The sequence below is a fragment of the Felis catus genome, chromosome C1 (assembly GCF_018350175.1).
Source record: "Felis catus isolate Fca126 chromosome C1, F.catus_Fca126_mat1.0, whole genome shotgun sequence".
NCBI classification, from domain to species: Eukaryota; Metazoa; Chordata; class Mammalia; order Carnivora; family Felidae; genus Felis; species Felis catus.
In genome coordinates, this window is record NC_058375.1 from 188,834,069 (window position 1) to 188,847,787 (window position 13,719).

Here is a 13,719-nt window from a genome sequence, read left to right on the forward strand (position 1 = left end):
ATCATTTGGGATGGGTTTGCTACAACCAACAGAAAACCCTAGAGAAGCTTAACCAAATTGAGGTGTTTGTTTTTATTCTTGCATAACAAATCCAGATGTAAGCAGTTCTGGGCTGATATAGCAACTCCATGGTATCATTAAGGACTAAATCCTTCTGCATTTCTATTTTCTCTTTAGCCTGCTACTTTAATTCTTGGGTTTGTTTCTTAATGATTTAAAGGTGGCTCCAAGCATCATGTCTGCATTCCAGGCAGGAAAAAGGTGAAAAGGCCAAGAGCCAAGGGTCCTTCTATTTTTATTTGTAAAGTTATGTTTTCTTCATAGCTTTCTGGCATATGTTCTTAACCAGAACCATGTCACATGGCTACCACTAGCTGCAAGGGAGGGTGGTAAACAAGTTTTCTATGTGGGCAGATTGCTATCTGAATAAAATCAGAAATCTGGTAATCTAGTGAGGAAATGAAGACTTAATCTGCATAAAACACTAGCATTGCCCATCAAAGTATATGTTTAAATTTTTTTATATGTTGATTTATTAAAAGAAAAAGTCCACACCTTATTATTAAACTCTCTTTGTTTTTGCAAACATACAGAACTTCAGTTAGGTTTGGATTTTATTTTTATTATCTCTCATGTTGCAGAGGAATGCTTTGCAAGCAATTTCTCCAGCTACCATGGAAGTTCTTATGAGAGTTTTGGCAGACTGTGATTCCTGGGAGGATGGAGATCCTGAAGAAGTGGGTAGGAAGGTAGAACTTACTCTGAAGTGCCTTACAGAAGTGGTACATATCCTTCTCACTAGCAGCTCTGACCAGCGTCAAGTGGAAACCAGCACTCTTTTGGAGAACTATTTTAAATTGCTAAATTCAGATCATTCAGCTTTACCTAATCAAAGGAGGTCTAGACAGTGGGAAAGCCGATTCATAGCTCTACAGATAAAAATGTTGAGTAAGTATTACATAAAGTTTATTACACTCCGTTTTCTCTGAATCTTTTTTTTAGACTAATTTGAAATTCCAGACCATTGTATAGGAAGTATCGATTGTTTAATTCAGCTATTGTGTGACTTTAGATTTTGACTTCAAAATAATTAATATGGAATTGATTTGTTAACAGCGTCTTTGCTTTAACAGTGACAAAATTGAGCCTTTATTAATTTTTTGAAAGCGTAATCCACTAAAAGCATCAATCCTAAGAAAGCTATTATTTTCAAATTCTAGGAAAAGTAAATTTTCAGGAGGTGCCATTTGCATTATCTGACCTATGGCAAAGAGTCACATATGATCAATTTTATATGTGCTTCTATAAATCTCTGTAGAGGTCAGTTTAACATCTGTCCTTTCTCTAGAGGGCCTCTGTTTTGTTTTGTTTTGTTTCGTTTTGTTTTGTTTTGTTTTGTTTCTTCAGAGCCTCTATGTATGTTTCTCTTGTTTCTCTTGCTGTCTCTTTGTGTTTTTTGGTTTGTCATTCTTTGCTTATATGTCCCTATCTCTGTAAACTCCATCAATATATGTGATTTCTTATTGTATTCCCCTGTTACATTGATAGATACAAGTATTATTAATTGAGTTTCTTTTTATAGAAGTAAAATATTTTCATTACAGCTATCCTGGGAAATTTGGGTAAGTAAAAAGAAAAGCTTTTTATATCCTACCACCCAGACATATCCAACATTAATGATTTATTGTGTAGCTCTAGAGACTTAACGTGCTTGTGTGAGGGCATGTGTGCTATCTAATTTAAAAATATTGGACACCAGAATCTTGGTGAAACTTGATCTCTTACAACTGTTTCTGTAGGAAAATAAGATTCATTTTATCTAGTTTCTGTTATTTTATATGATATGTTACATTTTGTAATTGTAATAAATTATAAATTTATAAGGAAGTTTGAGTCTATATTAATGGACTTCTTATTTGTTAAAAACTATCACATTACTTATGTAGATTATCCCTAGATTTCTGAATGAGGATATCTTTTCAGTAGGAAACAAGAACAAACCATCATTACAAATGGATTAATTCCCTAAGTCTCATTTTCTTAATGGCCACATGCTAATTTTTTACTGTGTGATGAGACGGTGTTGCAAAACATAACTAGATGTTGCTTATTTGTTAGTAGCAAGCTATACTTGAGCATTATAATCGAATAACAGCTATTTAAGTCTCTGGGAAATATATATCACTCAGGTATAAAAACAAATATTGTCAATAATAAATTATAAATGTCTACTTTTCTTAACAAGTAATAAGTACAGTTTTGTTTTGTACTCTCCATCCCTATTTTTTCCTAACTAATTTTACATCCCTTTGTCGACTGAAAAGCCTAAATTAAATATACGGCCAAAGTATGGGGCACATGGGTGGCTCAGTTGGTTGGTTGTCTGACTTCGGCTCAGGTCATGATCTCACAGATAATGAGTTTGAGCCCCATATCGGGCTCCGTGCTGATAGCTCAGAGCCTGGAGCCTGCTTCAAATTCTGTGTCTCCCTCTCTCTCTGCCACTTCTCTACTCATGTTCTGTGTTTCTCTGTCTCAAAAATAAATAAACATTAAAAAAATAAAAAAAAATATGGCCAAAGTAAATGTTTCTGTGATTCCAAATTTCCCACTTAATAAATGGACTATTTTGTTTTTATTTTCCCAGATACCATCACAGCCATGTTAGACTGCACTGATAGGCCTGTTCTTCAGGCCATTTTTCTTAACAGTAATTGCTTTGAACATCTCATACGACTGCTACAGAATTGCAAGGTATTTTTCTGTTATTATTGTGTTTGGTTTTAAAAAGCTATCATTTTGTTTATGCTTTGATTCAAATTTGAACATATTACTAATTTTCTTTATATTGTGATAAAAAGCACATAAAATTTACCATTTTAACGGGTGTAGTTCAGTGGTATTAAATGCATTCGCATTGTTGTACAACTGTCACCACCATCCATTCTTCATAAGTCTACATCTTATAGAACTGACTCTATATCCATTAAATAATTCCACATTCTCCCTCCCCTAGCCCCTGACAACCACCTTCCTGTCTCTAAGTACCTCATGTAAGTGGTGTCATACAGTATTTGTCTTTTTGTGACTGGTTTATTTCACTTAGCGTAATAGCCTCAAGATTCATCCATGTTGTAGCATATTGCAGAATATTCTTCCTTTTTTATTTAGGCTTAATAATATTCCATAGGATATACATACCACAATGCTGCTATGGAACATGAATATACACATATCTCTTTGAGACTCTGTTTTCAGTTCTTTTGGATATATTCCGGAAGTGAGATTGCTGGATCATATAGTAATTAAATTTTTAAAAAGTTTTTGAGAAACCACCTTACTGTTTTCCATAGTGACTCTGCCATTTTACAGTCTTGCCAACAGTGCACAAGGGTTCTGATTTCTTCACATTTTCCTTCAGTTATTTTCTTCTTTTTGATAGTAGCTGTTCTAATTGCTGTGAAATGGTATCTCATTGTGATTTCGATTTGTCTTTCTTTAATAACTAGTGATACTGAGCATTTCTTCATGTGCTTATTGGCTATTTATAAATATTCTTTGGAGAAATGTATATTTAAGTTATTTGTGTGTTTTTTATTTGGGTTTGGTTTTTATCGTTGACTTTTAGTCTTTTGTTGTACATTGTTAAAATTTGGTGTGCGCATTTGATGCATATAATTTTGTGCTTGTTTCATGTAAGATGATTTTGTTTGCGTTTTCCTGTGTTATGATTTTAATATCTACATAATATTATATTAAGTGGATGTATCATAATTTACATAACTATTCCCTATTGGCTGATACTCAATTTACTTCTAATTTTTTTGCCATTACATAACTCTTTCAAGTTTCATAGAACAGAATTCTATTCCTAGTAGAATTACTAGGTCAAGGGGCATAAAGTTTTGTGCTTTTTTAAAATTAGGGAAGTGGGGTGCCTGGGTGGCTCAGTCAGGTAAGCCTCTGACTCTTGATTTCAGCTCAGGTCAAACATTAAAAAAAAAAAAATGAAATTAGAGAACATTGCATAAAACAACTTGTAAATAATTGGGAAATATAGAAAAGCAGAATAATAGAAATAGTGTTAATGTTCTTGATATATCCTGCCAATTTTCTTATTATTTTTCTTATTTTTTACTAATTTATACTTTTGACAGATTTGTGTGTATGTAATAACTAATGTCTCTTACTATATCATATTTTCATAAATTTCAAGATTGTATCAGATATTTTTTAGAGAGCTTCTTGAAAACCCTTTGAAAATAAAACTACGGGGTGCCTGGGTGACTCAGTTAAGCCTCTGACTTTTCATTTTGGCTCAGGTCATGATCTTATGGTTGTGGGATTGATCCTTGCGTTATGCTCTGAACAGAGTATGGAGCCAGCTTGGGATTCTGCTCTCTCTCTCTCTTTCTCTAAACCTCCCTTGCTTATGCTTACTTGCTCTCCCCTTCAAAAATAAACAAACTTTAAAAATGCCTGCAAAATATAATTATATTTAAAAAAAAGAAAGAGAAACTACTTCAGATAATTCTTTCTGTTTGAGGTATTCCTTTCATGGACTCTTTGCTAAAAAATACTAGGGTTTCATTCAGATTTTTGAGAATATTCCAGTATAAGGATTTTAATATCAGCTCCTTGAATTTTTCCACACTGTTAGGAGAGATATCTCTGAAAGCATTTATGTCACTATATTTTTTAGCTTATAGTGAAATAGTAAAGAAATAGCATAAAATAATAAAGAATGTATTGATGAAGTCAATAATGATGAATATTTATGAAGTCAATGGAAGTACTAATCTGTCACTAGGGAGTGAAGATGCCTCCCCTACCTTTTAAAAATTATTTCTTGGGAATGTATTCCTAGGAAGATGAAAAGAGTATAAAATAACTGTTTATAAAACCTTTTGTTTGTTGTAAAAAAAAAAAAAGTAGTGTGGCTTTATCAGTTATAAAGGCAATTTCAGTGATAAAGACAAAATGTCCCATGTGTAGAGACTCTACCAGTCACACATTATAAAAGAGTAAATCACTAGGATAAAATTTAGTTCCTACTAAAATTGATTAGTGTTTTTATTCAATATATGACAGTCAGATATATTAAAAATCTCTATCTTATCATGGTCAACAGTATCTTTTTTAAAAGTGCACAGCTTTTTGGCATAGCTGTAATGATGTTGAGCTAATAATATAAAAGCTCTTTCTACTGTAGTATAGACCAGAATTTCTTGTAATTTAGATCTTGAAACTTGCTGACAGTCATAATGTTTTAAAATTTAATTATTTTATACCACCTATCACACTTTGTTTTGAGATAGGCAATGCTAGAAAAGAAACCCATTTCAGAGGGGAAAGCCAGGCTTTGGGACCCCATCCCTCTCTGCTGCAGGCGGTCTTCTTCTAGGCAAGAATTCTAGTCAGAATCACTAAGAGCTCATCACCAAACATTACAGTGATTAAGTCTGAAAAGCGTGGGAGAACCTTTGAAATAAACTGCCCAATTCTTTTATTCCACAAATGAAGAAATATGTCATAAGAGATTAAATGATTAACACAAAGTTAGTACTAGTACACAATGGAGGTAGATTTCTTACCCAGGTATTCTGACCCTAAGTTCACTGGTTGTATGTAGTTTTGTTGTACTGGTACTTAAGGTCAGTAGAAAAATGTTTTCTTTGTGTTAAATATAGGGGAAGTACAGGTTTTATTGATTAAACACATTTGATAGAGATAGGTTAATACGATTCTTAAATATATAAAAATATTTGGTGTCTTGTGAAAACTTAAGTTCTTAAATATATTACAGGATGCTATAGATGTCTATGATTGACTTTTTAATAAAGTATTTTGCTGTAAGGAATGAATAATTTTTTCTGTTTTATATAGTAATACAGAATCAAGACAATTATTGTTTGAATATTCAGACCTAGAGGAAACATTGTCAACTAAAGCTTAAAGTGTCACAAACATTTTATGAATCACATGGAGAACTTTAGGCTGATTGCTGTAGTTTCTGTGCTTTTCTTTTTCTGTGAGATTCACCAGCCAGTTTATGCATTTATTTCCTGAACTATTTGTGTAAAGACTTCCGGTTTGTCAAAATGAGTTTCATCAAAAAAAAAAAAAAAAAAAAAAAAAATGAGTTTCATCATACTGTAAAGTACTTAGAATATATTTCAGTAGAATCATACATTTAACTTTTCTGAAAGCTATGATGAACTTTAAACATTTAAGAGTTGTTTTGTTTCACTATATTACATTTTGGAAGGGGGACGTGCTTTGGATTAATGTAAAAATTATTTTTAAAAGCTCTCCAATTCAGTATTTGAATTGAGAAGAAAATAACTACAAATTTCTAGTAATAAAGAGGAGGGTTCAAAACCATTACATATACTTTAGCACTCTGCTTGAAGTTTTAATCAGTTTTTTAAAAATATAGATGTTGCAGCATATTATAAATGTGTAAAGGTCTATTTGAGGACTAAGTCATAAGATTCTGGAAAGCTGTTGATATTTTGGTCTTGTTTGCATCCCTTAATTTGTTCTCTTCACATTCTTCCTTTCCTTCTCCACTTCTGCCCCTGAAAATCAACTAGAACAAAAATTTAGCATCAAGGCAGTAGTAAAAATGAAAATTTATAAAAGGAGCAACTGAGGGATGATTTGTGGAAAAGACTGTTGGAGGTGGATATAAAATGGTATAATTCAAAGCTGGATTTTGGGAGTTGGCACCTGCCTGGATTCATACACACTGACTATTTGAACAAATTTCTTTTCATTTTTTAGAACAGATTTTTATTTAGATTCTTAAGCAATAATCAATTATAGATTTTGGAGGAAAAGATACATAAAAAATATATTTTCTCAATCTTTTTGTAAAACATGTATATATATATATAAATATTTAAATTTTAAAATTGTGGCAAAATACACATAATAATATTTTTATATATATTTTTTAATGTGGATATATTTTCCTTTACAAATTTGGAATACCAGTGAATATTTTTGTATCCTGCTTTTTTTTAATTTTTTTTTTTCAACGTTTATTTATTTTTGGGACAGAGAGAGACAGAGCATGAACGGGGGAGGGGCAGAGAGAGAGGGAGACACAGAATCAGAAACAGGCTCCAGGCTCCGAGCCATCAGCCCAGAGCCCGACACGGGGCTCGAACTCCCGGACCGCGAGATCGTGACCTGGCTGAAGTCGGACGCTTAACCAACTGCGCCACCCAGGCGCCCCTATCCTGCTTTTAAATGTATTATATCCTGACTCTTCCCATATACCATCATATATTTTTCAAAACAGTATTTTTTTTAATGTTTTTATTTATTTTTGAGAGAGAGAGAGAGAGAGCAGAAACAGGGGAGGGGCAGAGGGAAAGGGAGAAACAGATTCTGAAGCAAGCTCCAGGCTCTGAGCTGTCAGCACAGAGCCTAATGCAGGGCTCGAACCCATGAACTGGGAAATCATGATCTGAGCTGAAGTTGGACACTTAACTGATTGAGCCACCCAGGCACCCCAAAACAGTATTTTTAATGACTACAAATATTTCAACCCAAGGTTCTCAAAGTATGGGGTCCCCAGAATCATTTTAAGGAATCTGCAAAGTCTGATCTTAACATTTCAGTTTGAGGCTAGATTGTTTTTTCATAAACTTGAATCAAACAATATTATCATAACAGTCTGAATGTAAAAGTAAATTAGAATTCATTCATCTTCTATCAAGTCAGACATTTAAAGAAACTATAAAATGTAAAAGCAGTGCCAATCTCAGTTAAGTATATTTGGAAAATAGAGTGGGTTTTTTCCCCATAAATGTGTTACTTATGTCAGCCTGTAATAGGTTTATTTTTTTGAATGAATAAGCAAATATTTTTTTAAATGTTTTTATTTTAATTTCTTATATGGTGAATATTGATAGATATAACCCACATAAAGAGAATTTCTTTGGGGTTCTCAGTAATTTTTTTTTTTTTTTAATTTTTAACGTTTATTTATTTTTGAGACAGCGAGAGACAGAGCATGAACGGGGGAGGGTCAGGGAGAGAGGGAGACACAGAATCGGAAGCAGGCTCCAGGCTCTGAGCTGTCAGCACAGAGCCCCACGCGGGGCTCGAACTCACGGACCGTGAGATCGTGACCTGAGCTGAAGTCGGACGCTCAACCGACTGAGCCAACCAGGCGCCCCTGGGGTTCTCAGTAATTTTTAAGACTGTTAAGTGGTCCTGAGGCCAGAAAGTTTCAGGACTTCCCTTTCAGTCTATGGATGAACCATAATTTATTTAAGTATTCTGCTATTTAAGGATATTTGGGCAGTTTGTTACTTTTTGCTGTTGTAAATAAAGCTGAAGTGAGGATCTCGATTCTAAAATCTTTTCTGACCATTTTTTAGGTAAATGTCTAGAAATACAATTATAGACTTAAAGAGTAATTTTAGGATTCTTGATATGGATTGCTTTCTGGGAAGACTTTACTCATTTTTGCTTTCATCAGTTTTTAGCATTCCTATTTCCTGCACCAGATAATATGGAATAGTATTGTTTAAAAATTTTTTGTTATTAATAACAGCTTTCATTTACTAAACCCTATTATGTGTCAGACATTGTATTAATAACCTAGCATGGATTATTTTATTTAATCTGCACAACTATTTCATGAGATATTCTTTTCCCTTTTGAGAAAGTAAGCTCAGAGAAGTTAAGTAGTTTTCCTTAAAACCAGACAGCTAATAAGTAGCAGAACCAAGATTCAAATCCAGGTTTCTGATTCCAAAGCCTGTGTTATGTACACTAATCTATTTTTAGGTTAAACTTTATATATGCTCTGCATAACATATCATGCCTTATCTTTATCTGTTTTATTTTATATTGCCTTATTTCAGTATATTACTGGACTTTTCTGTTTTCTGAAATGATAGAACTTCCTAAGAAGAACTTCCTTCCTTGGATGCTCTTGATAAATTCTTTTATAAGTCTTTCTTTCTTTCCCTTTTCACTTTCATTTGAATTAACTTTTTATCCAAAATGTGACTGAGATCTTTTGGAATGCTAGTTTTCCATACTTAAACAAAAATACTTGATTCCCTTAGCAATCCTCATGTTTATCAGAGAAAATCCTTAATCCCCCTTTTATAGAAGCTAATATAAATTATGCCCAACTCTTGATAATTTGAAAAATATGTATACCTTTTTCAAAGTACAGTAGCATATTTGAGAGTCTGAGAAGTATTTTCAAAAAGAAACTTTAAAAGGTAGGTTAGCTTCTACAAATATACTTGACTACAGAATCCTCACTGTACATTATTTACTACAGTATCTTTAATCTGTCTCACTAACAAATTTCCTTCTTATCTATGAGACATTTTCTGCTAATTCTTTAAGAATTTAGGAATATTAACTAATTTACTTGTTGCTATTATTATTTTAGTAATTTTCAGTTCCAAGAGAGAAATAAATACCAATTTATTGTATAGTATATGACCTAATGTTAGTTTGTAATCCAAAAAGTGAATAGTTGATTGTCAGTTTAAAATAGTATTCTTCACGAATGGATTCTTGGATTTATTTTCAAGAGACATGGAAATCCATTAAATTTCATTTCTGCTTATAGGTAACAATTTAATGTTCTTTCTCCATTATTCTTATCTCTGTTTTTAACAGCTATTTTTAAATGCTAACAATAAGGTGGCAGACAAGAACGAGAAAGACCTTGCCAACAAATTACTGACAGAAATGAATGAGGACCAGGTATCTACAAAGCCTGCATCTTGTTTCAGCTGAAGTCCAAAATCAGTCAATGGGAGCAACTATTCCTGTACTTTTCTTCTTATGTCTTAAAATACACCAACACTATCTAATCCTAATGTTCATTAATTATTTTTGAAAATTGTTAAAAAAATTAAAAATTTTTTTCATCTAAAAGATAAATCTGTTGAAATCTTGGTGGTTGATGTAAATGATCAACAGTATTCCATCTTTGTATGTGTGTATTCTTGTCAATATGAGGAGATATAAAGTACAGGAATGGGATCCCAATATCAACCTGGTGGTGACTTCATATTTTGGGAGCTTCTTTTTCTAAGCATTGTGGTGTATTGGGACCTTAGGGCTTTGTTTGTAAATATGTATGGTCAGTTTTAATACCTTGATTCTTTGCTTCTTGTTGGCAAGTAATGATTCTAATTCAATGGACAACCTGAATCCTGGAGGAAGGGAAGAAGACGCTGAACTCTCTTTAATTTAGCATAAAACTTAACTGTTGTCTTTTGTAGAAAGTCACCTCTATGTGGGTAAAAGGCAGAAATAAGCAGTTTTTGTTGCTTTTCTGCATTAGGTAATTCATTTTGGAAAAAACTACCTATAAAAATTGCTTTGTTATTTTTCTTTCCTGAAATGTTTGTGAGAGAGCTTTCATGATGTCTTTTATTAATATTATCTTAATATCCAGGTTTATAAATAGAGCTATGGTATAGATATAATGATTATTTTCTGTTCTGGATGTAAAATACCAATTACAGAGTACCATTTTAGATTTCTCTATAAATGTTAGTCCCTCTCAAGGCCTATATAGATTAATAAAACAGTTACAATGATATTCTCAGAGGTTTATGTTAGTATTCCTAATTGTAGGTACTGTGATGACTAGTCTTTGGACAAAGTGTAGGAAAGATCTTATTTATAAGAAATTCTCTATACAGAATTATTAATGCATAGTATGTTTATTACACATATAATAGGTATATATAATAATGTTTAATAAACAACATCAACAAAAATCAAGATACTGGCTTAAATAACTTGCCTAAAATTGGTAGAGCTTAGCTTAAAATGACAAAGATCTAATCAGTCCCTTAAATCATTTTTAGTGGGAGGGAGAGAGGAAAATCCTACTCATGAAGTGACTGCCTTTAAGTCATAGTAATATTACCAAAAGCAGATTTTTGGAACTGTTAGTTTTTACAGCTTTCTAGTTCTCATGTAAGGCTTTCATGGTTCATTAAGCCTGATGATATAACCCAGTCATATTCAATTTTTTTTTTTTTTTAGATTTTTTTTTTTCAACGTTTATTTATTTTTGGGACAGAGAGAGAGACAGAGCATGAACGGGGGAGGGGCAGAGAGAGGGAGACACAGAATCGGAAACAGGCTCCAGGCTCCGAGCCATCAGCCCAGAGCCTGACGCGGGGCTCGAACTCACGGACCGCGAGATCGTGACCTGGCTGAAGTCGGACGCTTAACCGACTGCGCCACCCAGGCGCCCCTCATATTCAATTTTTTAATGTTAATGTTGTATTTTGTTTTCACCTTTTGTCTCTAAATGCACTGTTCTGAAACTTAACACTTCTCTTTATGATGAAGCTTATACAAAATAGACAAAATGAAGCTGCTTTTTATTTTTTCTTACAGTTTTTGGCATTAAAGCTTGCCTACTCAAAAACATGATAATACTTATAGATACATATTTCATTTTCTGTTCTACCTCAAATTCTGCATCTTATGTAAAAATAGGTATACCTTATTGCTTGCAAGTGTGATTGATTGGTAAATAAATATACCATTTCAATTATAACACAAGGCTTGGAAACCAAATAGACAACACCATTTTAAATACCTTATTATACATGCTAATGAAATTTAAAGCTAGGAAGTTCAGTGTATTTTTGAAGGGAAATTAAAATATAATAGAATTTTCAATGATAGATCTTTCTCCCTTCCTCTGGAGATTGTCCATTATTTTTAAAAGCATGTGTTAAGCTTGTGTTCTTTTCGGTTTTTGGGTTTTTTCCCAAAACATTTCAAAGTGATGAGTGAATGTAGCTTTATCCTTCTTGACACATGGTTTATTTTCGTCAAGTAGGTAACTTTTCTTGCAGGTATAGTGTTTCAGAAATCTATTTTATTGTAAGAGGAATGTATTGCATGTTAAGTAATTATTTTTTCAGGTTTTCAGAACAAAGGTTTCCTAACTCAATACAAATCTTGAACACGTTGTTAATTTCTTTCCTTTTTATTTTTTTTCTCTCTGATAGGTGTTTCAGGGGCAATTGGATTGTTTGGCTATATCAACCATTAAGGCTTTGACAGCAGTAATGAATAAATCTCCAGCTGCTAAGGTGAAACATAAAATCTGCAAGCTCAAAAATGTTATCCTAGATATGCCAGTTTTCACTATGAAATCCCCAAAGTAATGTATGAAAGTATATATATAATACATTTGGTGTTATACCTGAAGTGAAATAGTTCATAAACTATCTCAGTATAGGAATCATTTGCTGTTAACTTTTAAGACAAACACGTATGGGGACTGCTTTGGATTATAAGATAGGCATATAATTATATGATAGAACTGTAAGCTAATAGAGACTTACAGTGTCAGTAAACAAAGATAGCACTGCTGTTGAAAAGATCATTTTAAGTGATTCTATGGTTAGTGAGTTTAAAAAATTAAATTTTATATCATAGTTTTTCTTCATTAATAAAATAATCACTCTTTCACTCTTTGCTCAGTTTATGACTGCCTAGACTGTGAGAAAATTTTTCACATGAATAGCCCTATCAGTTTGGGACTTGTTTTTCACAATGGCCGTGGAAATTCTGCTTCTTTGTTACCAAACCTCAGGATTTTCTTTCTGTCTCATTCACAACTACTAACTCTGTCCTGTTGTCCATTTATGCTGATTTGTGCTAGTAGTTTCGTCATTGAATAGTTTTAAGGATTAGTGAGATCATCTGTGTAAAGTGGTAAACCTATAGTGCCAGGCACATGGTAAGTGCTTAATAAATCTCAGTGTCGATGATGATGATGATGATATTTTACCTTCTGTTTACCACCTGTAATGTATTTCATGCTTTACCTTTTAGTAGCAGACATGAATGAATTATTCCTGGTTTCCTAAGCCATGCCTTCAGTAGTATTACTAACTTTCCATTGGTTCCACTAGGACACTTATGTTTGCTCTATAAATGTTGCCATATGTAGCTTATGGTTAGATGCCTACTAGACAGCTTTTACAATTTTACAGGCCTGCTTGGGAATCTAATTCTAATTACAATAGTTTCTGTAAGGGAAAAAAAATCATTTTAAGTTCTAAGTAATTGGTTTATGAGTATAATGAATTAGCTGTACTGTATTATGAAACTCAAGTCTCAAGTGATGTTCAAGTCTTAAGATATAATTTTTTTATTATGTAATGCATGGTTTAAAATTCAAAAGGTTATGTTAAAATACCTTTTTAAAAATGATAGGTATTAGATTTTTAAGTTTTAATTTAAATTCCAGTTAGTTAACATACAGTGTAGTAGTATTTTCAGATATACAATATAGAGATTCAGCAATTCCTTACAGATACATTTACTACAGATATAATACTCAGTGCTCATCACAGGTGCACTCTTTAATCTCTATAACCTATTTAACCCATCTTTCCACCCATCTACCCTCTGGTAACTATTAGTTTGTTCTCTGCCTGTTTTGTTTTCTTAAATGCCACATATGAGTGAAATCATATGATGTTTGTCTTTCTGTGACTGACTTCTTTTGCTTAGCATAATACTCTCTAGTTCCATCCATGTCGTTGCAGATGGCAAGGTTTTATTCTTTTTTATGGCTGATTAATATTCTGTTTTGTGGGGTTGCCTGGGTGGCTCAGTCGGTTAAGCGTCCAGCTTCAGCTTAGGTCATGATCTTGCAGTTTCTGAGTTTGAGCCCCATGTCGG

At 32.9% G+C, this 13,719-nt stretch overlaps 1 protein-coding gene across 6 annotated transcripts in view; it reads left to right on the forward strand.

Annotated features, from left to right (window-relative positions):
• The window catches only part of NBEAL1 (neurobeachin like 1), a 180,000-nt gene that overhangs the window by 46,971 nt on the left and 119,310 nt on the right, over positions 1 to 13,719 (forward strand). For 4 of the 6 annotated variants that reach the window (XM_045034302.1, XM_045034301.1, XM_045034304.1 and 1 more), the window contains 4 exons: positions 642 to 948; positions 2,648 to 2,754; positions 9,664 to 9,750; positions 12,033 to 12,116. In XM_045034302.1, the coding sequence (XP_044890237.1) occupies positions 642 to 948; positions 2,648 to 2,754; positions 9,664 to 9,750; positions 12,033 to 12,116 (585 nt within the window). The remainder of the gene's footprint in view (positions 1 to 641; positions 949 to 2,647; positions 2,755 to 9,663; positions 9,751 to 12,032; positions 12,117 to 13,719) is intronic. The other 2 variants (XM_019838502.3, XM_045034303.1) reach the window with 1 other exon arrangement.